We start from the raw sequence: 12016 nt of genomic DNA on the forward strand, positions 1-12016 counted from the left end.
GGAAGAGACCTAAAGTTGGAATATACTCTGAAAAGATGCTGAGCCCCGTAGCCCTTCCTTCTCTCCACTGGATTAAAATGTCTTGTTGGTTTTGTTGTCGGTTTGTTTTTTGTTTTGTTTTGTTTGCCCCAAGTGGAGAGAAAGGAAGAAAGTCCTCTCCCTTGGGGAACGTGGCCACGGAGTAAGACATGAGTCAAAGCAACAAAAGAAACACGAATATTGACCAGAAAACAGGATTGACACTTCCATTGGTGCTGGGGAAGGGCCACAGAAGGCCAATTTTAGCTTCTTTTCCCCCTTCAGTTCATCTTTGCCTTGAAGGTGTGTATAAATTGGGTTCCAAAGATTCTCAGACTCAAGAACAAGAGATAGGGAGAAAAAGAGAGGATCCAGGCATGGTGGAGAGGCAGAAAGGGCCGCAGGGCCCTTGCTTCTCTGGTCCCCATGGTCATGGCGGAGTGGCCAATTCAATGGCCTGATCTTTCCTTCCCATGGCAAAGGCAAGGCATCCTGCAGACAAAGCTCATCAAAACAGCAGAGTTGGGGGACAGAGAGGCCAGAGAGGAGGCTAGAGAAAATACTCATCTCCCCTTGGGAGTTTTCTAACATTTGCACACACTGGGAGCCCTCTTCTTATAGAAGAGGACATAAAGAGATGGGAAGGGAGGATCATTTTCAAAGTAAGTACAAATTTCTCCACCAAAGGGGGAAAACAGTTTTCCTTCTTCCCTCTGGGACCCTAAATCGATGCCAACACTCAAGTCTGGCTTTCCTCTCTTACCAGGCCGTTTCCACCTCTGCGCAAGTGCTGTCTGTGGCTCTTCCCCAGTCTGAGGTCACATGGGTGGCAGCGAGGTCACTAAGAGGGCGACATGATGTCCCAAGGAGAGCCAGGGAGACCCATGAGTGTCCAAGTGCGGAAAGCGAGGCCAGAGCATGGCTGGGTTCTGCCAGGCTTGACTTTTGCTGCTGAAGAGGTGGGGTTTATTTTATTTTATTTTGTATTTTTTTTTGTAAAGCAAGAAAACTAGGTGTGTTTAAAAGATAGCTCCTAGAGCACTGGTTTATTTTGCTGTTGTCGTTTGTAATTTGCTTTATTGGCTCTCACCGCGGAGGTGCCTTGAAGGAAGGTAGAAGGAGCACAGTGATCATTGGAGAAAAAGGGCAACCCTGCCATTGGCCAATCGGAGACCACCCATTTCTGTTGGTATTAAAAGGTGTGTTTGTAGGGGAGTGGGGTGCACACAGGTGGTTTGCAAAGTGTTCTGTTCAGCAGCCCTGGATCCAAACAGAACAATGGCCTACTGCTTCCGACCTCTCTTAGGGCCCAGCCTACCAAGGTGACATCAGACCAGGGAGGCTGTAAAGGAGTTCTAAAAGCCATGGCGTCCTTTGCTGAAATAAACATTGACATCCTCAACATAAATGCCACGGTTAAGAGGCTTGGGATGACCAGGAAGGCTTATTGGATTCAACATAACTTCTCTGAAACCTAAAAACAAAACAAAACAAAACAGAAAAAAGAAAACAGAAAAAAAATAAAGTAAACCAAAAAACCCAAAAGAAGATGCAAACTAAGGGACAGAAAACAGAGGGGAGATTGAAAAGGGGACAGCTAGAGATATAGTCAGAGATAATACTGAGATATACCATGAATAGTAAAATCAATTAATAGCAAAAAGGGAAAGGTGAGCGGAGGGATTGGGATAGGGGATAAAATTAAAACCAAGCACTGTCCAAAGGACTGGAAACACCCTCTGCTGCTGCCTCCACTGGACACCTCCAATTAGCCTGAGAAAAAGGTGTAGGGAAGTCAGACTACCTAAGGAAGAAGTCCTGGACTAACCCTAAGAGGGCTTTCTAAGACTCTCTAAAATTATTTCCCTCTCCTTGGGAAGAAGATTGGATTTTTTGCACTTCAAGTTAGGTATAAGGTGACTTCATGGAGGAAAAGAAAGTCCCGTCAATGGATAGAATAAACATTGCCCACAAGTTAAAGGCTCCTGGCAAGCAATGAGGTCAGGAATAGGTAAGGATGAGACTGGATCAAAAATGACCAGCTCTACAGAACAGGAGAAAGCTGTCTTTACCTAGGATATGTGTTCTCAAGGGAGGCACTGTCATTTCTACCACCAGCAGCCAATAGGAAAAATGTTACCTCTAACATAGCACAATAACTGTGACACACACGTGTGTATGTACAAATATATATATGCATACATGTATGTGTGTATATACATATATACATACAAATATATATGTATATACAGAAAGCAAGGAAAGAATTTTTCTGAGACTGTCATTTTTTTCTAATTTGCATACTCTATTCAACCATTCTGGTGGAGAACATGGAAGAGAAAAGCAGCTGATCTCTTCATCCTCTTATGATGTCAAATCAGATGGGGATGAAATCATCCCCACAGGGTCGACAGAGGAAGCAACTAGATTCAAGTGTGGGGACCTCCTTAGAGTAAGAAAGGATCCTCAATCTTGCCCCTTTTCTGTCTGTATAACTCTGGGCTTAATAAAGAAGAGTCCTATAGTTCAGGTAACCCAAAGCACATCCCCAAGTAGAAACTGTTTTTTAACTTCAGATTAAAATGAACATTGATATGAATACAGAACAAACTTACTCTGGACTAAAGGATATAAACTGTATGTGAGCATGCAAGCATTTTGTGTGTGTGTGTGTGTGTGAGAGAGAGAGAGAGAGAGAGAGAGAGAGAGAGAGAGAGAGAGAGAGGGAGAGCAGGAAGGGATAAGGGTAAGGATGTGGTTAAGATAAGAGGGAAGAGGAGGGGAAATAAAGGAGACATTAATTGATCTAAAGTGCTTTTTCCACATGTTGTATTCCGTCCCCATAAATCCTCTACCTCTGACCCCAGAAGTCATCATAACCAAAGCTGGGCTATGCTGCTAAGTTCTGAGTATTGAAATACTTTAGTAAGAACCTGGGGTGTTATCAACTTCTGCAGAAGATAGAATCCTTCTCATATGATTGTTTTGGAGAGAAGAGTTTGGGGAAAAAAGGCAACTAAGAACAACACACTCAATGTGTGGATCCTCACATAGAGAATAAAGGTAATATGGATGGGGGAAGAGGAAGGGTGGATTATTCGGAGCTTTATTCTGAAGCTGAGTTAAGCTATTCCTTCCTGTTCCTCTTTTGCTCTATTTTGACATCCTCTATAATTCTGCCTGAGATACTCAAGAAGTTTTCTCTTTCTGAGCTTCCATACACACACACACACACACACACACATGTATATATACGTGTGTGTGTGTATATATATGATGGTATTCTACTCCATTGGGAGGGCACTTTATAGGCAAGGTAAAGAGTTAAAGTCTGATGAAACCTTCAGATATTTAGAATCCAACAAAGGATGGAAAATAATTACAAGGGCACAAAGACCTAAACAAATAGCTTTCCTGAACCCTGACAACAGTGGTGGGAAGTAGGAGAAAGAAAAAGCTAGCACTGAGCCCTACTTGCATACAGAAGGAAAATAACTTTTCCCAAGGCTTATGGCCAAAACTAATGATCAAACCAGAATCAGAGCTCAGAGCCTTCCTAGCTCCTGCATTTAAACTGTTCTGCTTGTTTGAACACCTGGTCTAGTTGACACACATGATCTGTGCTCATATTCTTAAGTCTAGTACAACCAGATTCAGAAATTGGCTCTATCTCTTTTCTACAGGTTAGAAATTGAAGAGGAAGGGTCATGTTGGGTTTACTCACTGGTCATGCATAGAGTTCAGATCTCTTAGCCTAACTCCCTCCACCACCACAGCACACATACATACACACACACACACACACACACACACACACACACACACACACACACACACACACACACACACTGCTATACCAAGAGCTGCCCCCATGGGTACCCAGAATGTTTAAACCAGAATGGTTGCTTCTTCTACCCTTGGACCTGAGCACCCCAGATACAAGAAGACCTAATTAATATCCTTTCTCTAAGAATAAAGAAAGAGCTAATTTCCAAAAAGAAGCAGAGCTGGTTCTTCTCATTTTTTGAAAACCTAGGTACCCATGTGAGGAAGGCAGAGTTATCTTTTACCCTGGGAAGGCTGTAAACATAAGGAATGGCTGAGTCTCCTGAACCACCTGGGACCCTACAGCTCTAACCCCTGGGAAACAGGCATTCAATAGTTTCCACTGTGAGAGTGGGAGCTGCTCCAGAGAGACTCCAATCCTGGCCAGCCACGCGGTGTCCGAGGGCCCTTTAAGGCTCCATGTCGGATTCATTAAAGAGAGGGGCCAAGAACTGCTGGTGTCCTTGCCAAGGTATCCACTGCTGCCTTCATGAACATGAGCCGGTTCCCATATGAGCCGGGATCCGAAGTTTGTTTTCTCTGGAACTCTTTTTCGGGTGGAGCAATTCCAAGATTCTAAATGTTGAAGTCTGATAGCCTGAGAGGCACCACTCCAAGTTTGTTGGGTCCTCCCCCTCTCCCTAAGAAAAACCCTTGAGCAGAAAGAAAATGTATTTACTGTTACTCTCTGTCTGGGGTTAGGGATGGTTGTATGTGTGTGTGAGGGTGGGAGGGACAGTGGCTCTACCACAGGGAAAGATTGGGTTAACAACTGACTGGCAGGTGGGGAAGATGGATGAGTATATACCTTCAGAGGTAGGAGGCTTCCTTCCTGAGGAAGAGGCCTGCTCTGCTCCTTCTACTTCATCCTCACTCAAGAGTCAATCCCCTCCTCTCTCCACGTCCCCATAGGCTACCAAAGATTTAGACAAAGCTGCTCATGAACCCTGGAACAGAGCCTGATCTCCAAGAGTTTCCCAGGTGTATTTTTATGAGAAATAAGCCAGACACTCTGAGGTCATCTAGGGAAGGTGACGTGCATAGCTGGGAGTGAGAGGGAAGGAGGATTGTTAAAGGATAGGGCAAGAAGTGGGGGACAACAGCACTGTATACCCATTGAACCTGATAAAGTTTTGGAACATATGCCTCTAAGATTGGGTTAGATCCTCACAGGTGAGTCATGGGATTTTAGGCCTCCAAAGAGAAGAAAATGTCCTACTTCCATGACAGCTAATAGATGTCTTGGGCAGAAAGCAGAGGACAGCTGCCTCAAGAAGTTTGCCTGTCTAGACAATCTCACCTCCTCCCTCTTTATATTCCCTTCTCTAAGACTTCATTCAGGTCTTTACAAGCAATTGTAAGCCCTTTGCTTGTGGTATCAGCCATCTGGAACAACCTCCCTGAATCTTCTGCCTACACAACTTTCCATTTTACTTCAGATCCCAGAAGTCCTCTCTTCTCCTAGCCTCTTCCCTCTTGCTCTCTCCCTGTTATTTGTTATGTGACCGTAATTTTATTACCTAACTCCATAAAGTGCTTTAGGTTATAGAGGGGATAAAAGACCCAATACTAAATGGAGCTCAATTGGATTATTTTCAAACATTTCCTTTTCAAATGTATTCATTTGTCATCCTAAAGTTGCTACATAACAATAACACTTAGCATTTACACAGTATTTCTCGTTTGAAAAGTACTTTGTAAGTACTAGTTGACTCCAGAAAGGAGCCCTGGTTTTGGTCAGTGACAATTTATCACATGGAAAAATGAGGCAGAGAGGTTAGTTAAGAGACTTGCCAAAGTCACACAAACAGTGGTGGTGGGCAAAAAAAAAAAAATGAAGCCAGATCATTAGGAGTCTCATTCTTAACTCTTCCAAACCAGAGAGGGACATTATATGTGGCTTTCTTCCTTCTTTCTCTATAGATAGAGAGCCTTTCTGTCCTTATGCTCCTGAAACTCGGCAGTCTTATTTGGGGGATATAGCCAAGGATGGTCGAGTAAAGGAGAGAACTGGGGATGCCAAACTACAGTGATTCTGCTAGTGTGATCCATTTTCCACATGATTCTCTGGAGCCCAGATGTTTACATATTGAAAATTAGTGACAGGGAAACAAAAGTCCTCTTTCTTAGAGGGTAGGAAAGAGGAATTAAAGAGAATTGGGGAAGGAGGAATAAACCAAATTCCAGGCAAGTATGCCAAATCAAGTCTTACCTGGGGTTTTCTTTCCTTTTTTAACTCTCTACTTCAGCCTGTAAGCACCTCAAAGATAGTAGGGGCATAGCCTCTTTTGGTCTTTCTACAACAACCACTAGTCATAAGGAGCTATAGAGTCAGAAAAGAAATTGGACAGCATCCTATACCATTCCCTCGTTTTTCAGAATAAGAAATTGGGGACAAAAGAGTTTAAGTAACCAGTCCAAAGTTATACCAGGCCTGGTGGTACCAGTTTCTTGCCCTAAACATGAATATTCTTGTCATGGAAGCTAGCACAAGCTTTCTGAGTTCACTCTGCTTACCTTCCAACTATCCTGAATTTTTCCTTTGGGTTCATACTGAGGGCTGTTGCCATACTGTCTCAGTAGTACATACCTTTTCATCCAGGACCTCCCTAAACTTGAGATTCCTCCTCTAGTTCAAGCTAGTTTCTTTTTTTTTTTTATTTTGTTTGTTTTCGTTTAGGCAACAGCAATTGTTTCTGTTCTGGCCAGAAAGTTTGAGGGTCTTCCCCTCTCTGACTGATTTTTTAGTGAAGGCAAACTAGGCCATCTTCTTGCCTCAATTCTTACCTAGATTTTAACTACTAAATGATCATTGCCTCAGACAAAATGAGACCTGGGAAAGACTTTAGCTTAAAAAGTCCAAGATGTCCCACTGTATCCAGGGCCATCTCCAGTGATCTTGACCTATGTTTTAACAATGAATTCTGATGACTCTAGAGGGAGGCTGATGACTCTGCACAGCTCTGGCTCACTTAAATCCAATTCATTTGCAAGTCAAGACAACTGATGCCTTTGGCTCCTCTTTGAAAAGGAAGGGCTAACAGCAGTTTTGTTTTAGGATATTCCCACCACCTTTGATGAATTTACTTTCAGGAGTCTTTGCTCCTCCACATTAACAAAACAACCTCCAAGAGTTAGGGAAAGGCCATCCAGTCTTAGATGAAATTTCTTCAGGCCTGGTTACCTTGGAAAATCCCTGAATGAAACAGAGGAAAGAGTCTTCTCTCTTATAGACCCAGGAGCCTAGGCACACTCCTTACAACTGTCCTAGTTTGAAGGCTGTATAAACATCCCTTCCTTTCTCACTGCAGCCACAGTACTCTTGTCTGGCCTTTCTCCTACTTACTACATTTCCATCCATTTGTAGCACTGTGACCACCAACCACCACCATCATAACAATTTGCATTTATCTAGGACTTTCCATCTCAAAAATTAAAAACTCTGTCTAGACATTCACTCACTTATCCTTACAATACCCCTGGGAGATGGGGCCAAGAATTATGAGAAGTAACAACATTCTCATGCTCTAGTCTAAATTGAGAATGGGGTTCAGAGAGGGGAGCTGATTTTTTATTCAATATCACATAGTGAAAGAGTGGCAGCTCTGAGAATGGAAGCCAGGATTACTTCTGAATGAAACTCTATCTGCTTTTTTACTATATCCTTCTGCATTTATCTACTGACACTGGCTTGTGCTGAGATGACTCAGAGTAGACACCAAGGAGTGCCCAAGTGAAGGCCAAGAATGCCTCTTGAACGACCCTTTTCCACTTTCTCAGTTTCCAAAGCTGTGCATTCACTGACTCTCTCTGAGGGTAAGAACATCACCAAGGATACCTGTAACCTCCTGGGATGTTGGAGCAACAAACAAGTTCAAGACAAGATTGTGGTCACCTAGTTTAGCCCTGGCTCAAATGCTGTTTAGCATTGCTTTCTTTGCAAATCTCCTGAAGCAGATCTTTACTTTTTCCATACCCAAATGCTTGGTGTTATCCTCTCAAAAAAATCGACCTGAAAGTCAAAGGCACTGGTTCCTATATGGGCAGCTCTGAGAACAAGCTTCATTCATAAGAAGTGAGCTTGTTTTCCCCACTTTAGACCTTACCCAGTAAATACCTCTTGAATGACCCAAGCTCTAGATACTTAAGGTTGGGTAAAGCCCCAAAAATGACATTTTGACAACCATCACTGACAAAATCAAACCATGAACACCATCTAGTCCATGCTGAAAAAGTACACAGAAACAGTTATGTTTCTAAATGAAAGAGGGATAAATTCAAATTTTAAAAAAGATAACACAGCTCAGGAATAGATCCTTTTACATAATAAGGAGATATTCTGCCCTTCTTAGAGCTCAGAGATCAGGTTTGTGGCCTCAAAAATGTACTGGAATTACTTTTACAATATTAATTTTGGGAGACAGAGTTTAAACTTCTCTTATAATCTGTGTTATGATAGGACTCTTGAGAAGAAAAGCTATTAGATTGCATTGGGAAGCATATCTAGATGCATGTCATGATAAGCTGTTACAAAAGGAATATGTTGTATGTCTAAATTGTACCAGAACTTGTGAGAACTTCACACCCAGATGATGTCAAACTCTGATCCTCAACCTAAGAAGGATGTCTACCTTTTTTTTTGGAATGATTTCTTGGCACTGCTTGGGAAATGAACAAAGCCAAAAGAGGGTCAGCATCCATCTACTTTCCCCTAACCCACTTACCAACTTTGCCAAGTCTGATTCCAGCTGTACACAGATGCTCCAAGGGAGTTTGCTGAAAGTGAATTTACACCTAAAATGGTTTAGCTCACAAAGTTGTGACTGAGGGTGAGGAGCAGGCATGATGGGAGTATTTATCTATGCCAAGGTAAGAAAGGAAGGCATGGATTCTGTGGAAATATCTTTTAAGAACTTTGGCAGTAAACTAAGTGTTGGGTTGAATTACTTTTTTGGGGGAACAGTCAGGGACCACTGTGATAAATGTCTTGTATGAGTTCTTTTCCCCTTCCCCCTTTAGGTGGAAGGAAGGGAGATATATTTTCCTGGTAAATCACCAAAAAGGCCACCAGTTATAGTTTCTTGCTTGTCTGAGAGTTCATCTGTGATTGTACAATACAGAAAGAAAATAGCATTAAAAATAATACAACCTCATTATAATTTAGAGTTTAGCTATGTAGGTATTCTGGACTGAGAGTATTCAGCTATGTTTACAATGCCAGAATGGGAGGAGCCTACCACGGCATATGCTCCAGACCTAAACAGAATCATGGTGGCAGAGATAGGTCTGGTGAACTTTAACTAGAAAATAGCTTAGCAAGTTTAGGTACCATGTGGTCTGCATTGGTAGCTTGTCTTTGTAAATATTCTCAAAGAGCTACAACTATTTTTTTTAATATTTCTGCATTCTTTTTTCCCTTTGCAAATAAACTGTATAAAATATTCCCTTGGGATCTGGAGTGTGTATCACTAGGGGTAAAAAAGGAAAGAAGAAATGGGCGTCAAGATACAATGGTAGTGGAAGAGAAAGAATATGGGAAAGCAGTTTGAAATGGAAGGCAATAGATCCCTGAATCTGGGTGGTCAGCTAGACACTGGGAACAAGGCAGTCAAAGTGCTATTACTTTCATTTAGAAGCTAGAGATTAGCACAGTTTAGAGTAGATTAAGAAAGGAAGCCTCTAGACCCAGGGTCTTCTGGTAGATCTCTTGAGATGGAACTGAGACCTCAGTTATGATTGTGGTCAGCAAGTTAATGGCCTTGCACAACATTTTTTCACAAAGCACTCCATATTTGGTAACATTGCTGCACTGTCTTGGGGGAATCCCAACATATTGTCCCTTGTTTCTAGGTTGGTGGAGTGTCTCATAACTAAAGGTAAGGGATTAGGCCAAAATATTACACCGTCCAAAGTACCTCTGAGCCAGAGGTGAGCTTGGTTAAAAGAAAGAGGAGATGAGATTTCTTCCATGCCATGGTTTGGTTAAGATGACTTCTTAGGTAAAAAGAAAGCTTGGTTGGAGAACAGGGTAAATGTTTCCCTCAGTGTATCATCCTATTTCTCTTTTCTTTCATAGCCAAGTTCTCAGAAAGAGTGATCTTTCCATCTTCCCACTTCTACATCCTCAACACTCATTCATTTCTCATCAGTTTTCAATCAAGTTTCAGACTTCACCATTCTACTGATATTGTTCTCTTTCTCAGACAACCTAGATCTTTTCATCAAAACACAAAACACCTCTTTCTCCATCCTCTTCTGCTTTGACCTCCGTACGTTTTGACCACCTCTTCCTGAAATGTTGGAGAACTTTGATGCAAATTTTGGCTCTGTAATCTGTTACCTATGTATCACCGGGCAAATGTTTTAACCTTTCTGAACCTCAGTTTCCTCATCTGTAAAATGAAGAAGTTAAAATAAATGAAACCTAAGTTTCCTTCTCGCTTTGTTCCATAATGTCTTGGCTGTCATGATTTTTGTACCTGTTTGACTGCTATCTGCTGATTCATCATTTGGCTTCCATTTACTAAATTCAAGTATCCTCCAAGGCTCTTTACTGGACTTTCTTCATCTCTCTCTCTCTCTCTCTCTCTCTCTCTCTCTCTCTCTCTTTCTCTCTCTCTCTCTCCTAGGTCTCCTTTAACCTCCATTTTTCCAACCTGGGCCACTTCACACCTCTAATCAGCCTGCTAGCCCTTTGCTCCTGGGAGCTCACCATGTTGATGGCAGATTTAGTGCAAGCACTTGATCAACTTTAGCCCTACTGCAGCTCAGAATTTCCAAACTTAAGTAAACCACCTGCAACAGGGACTCCATGTGCCACATACCCATAGGTCTCTGTTTTTGGCTCTCAATTTCTCTTCTCTTTAGTTTCTAAAAAGTACTAAAATAACCTCAAAGGCATAGGCCTGACCGTATCACTTACCTGCTCAAAAACCTTCATTGTTCCTCTGTTTCCTCTAAGATAAAGAAAAAGTTCCTTAGCCTAGAATTTAAGGCTCTCCAGGATGTGGTTTAAACCTCCTTTTCAAGCCTCATTTCACATTATTCCCTTTCAATCAGTTGCATCTATCCAAACTGGATTATTGGCTGTTCCCCCAACTCAACCTTCCATCCTTTACATCTATGAATTTACACGAACTATTCCCTAAACCTATAACGTTCTTCTTCCTCATTCTGCCTCTCCAAATTCTAATCATCCTTCAAGGCTCAACTCAGTAGGTTTGGGAAACCTCCTTGATTCTCTGAGTTGTCAATGCTCTTTCCTATCTAAAGTAACCTTTTATCTATGTACTTCTTGCAAATCTCTAGTAGAAGGTAAGCTCCTTGACAATAGGAACAGCTTCATTTTTGCATCTCTAATGCCTAATACTCTTTTTTTGCTTCATTTTTTCATTGTCCAACACAATACCTACTCTCCAACTGATACCTACAATCACTCTACTTCTTTAATCTCCTATAAACTTACTTTAAAACTGTCTCCTGTTTTGAAATTGTGTTCTCTGAGGTCATAGTGATCTTTAATTACCAAATCAGAGATATCACAGAATGTCAGAGTGGTAAGGTACTTCAGAAGCCATCTAATCTAACCCATGCTTTAAAAAAATGATGACAATGATATTAATGATAGCTGGAATGAATATAGCACTTTAAGGTTTGTAAAGCCTTTATAAATATCATCTCATTGATCCTGACAACAACTCTGGAAGGAAAGTGCTATTGTTATCCCTATATTACAGATGAGGAAATGGAGGCAGGCAGAGACTAAGCCATCTGTCCCATATCACATAGCTTCTGAGGTTATATTTGAACTCAGGTCTTCCTGACCCAAGATCCAGTGTTTTATCCTTTGTGCCACCTAACTGCCTCAACATAACTTATTACCTGGAAAAAAATTCCCTTTATCATATGTCCAACAAATGGTCATTTAGTGAAGAACTCTAATGAAACAGAACCTATTATTTTCCCAAGGCAATGAATTCCCTTTTTGGCTACTTCTAGATGTTATTTCATCACATCTTTGTATACTTAAATACACTGGGGCAGCTAGGTGGTGCAGTGGATAGAGCACCAGTGCAGGAGTCAGGAGGACCTGAGCTCAAATCTCACCTCAGACATTTGGCACTCACTAGCTGTGTGACCTTGGGCAAGTCACTTAACCCCAATTGCCTCATCC

General features: G+C 41.8%; 1 protein-coding gene across 3 annotated transcripts in view; it reads right to left on the reverse strand.

The window, feature by feature from the left end:
* Nucleotides 1-12016, reverse strand: part of NTRK3 (neurotrophic receptor tyrosine kinase 3) — a 469793-nt gene that overhangs the window by 120024 nt on the left and 337753 nt on the right. The window contains exon 13 of one of the 3 annotated variants that reach the window (XM_072617806.1): nt 986-1492. The exons of the other annotated variants lie outside the window; for them this stretch is intronic. Within the exon in view, the coding sequence (XP_072473907.1) occupies nt 1374-1492 (119 nt within the window). The 3' untranslated portion in view covers nt 986-1373. Of the gene's footprint in view, nt 1-985; nt 1493-12016 lie in introns of those variants that run through there. 3 annotated transcript variants of the gene reach the window in all.

This window comes from Notamacropus eugenii, chromosome 1 (genome assembly GCF_028372415.1).
Source record: "Notamacropus eugenii isolate mMacEug1 chromosome 1, mMacEug1.pri_v2, whole genome shotgun sequence".
Taxonomy (NCBI): Eukaryota; Metazoa; Chordata; class Mammalia; order Diprotodontia; family Macropodidae; genus Notamacropus; species Notamacropus eugenii.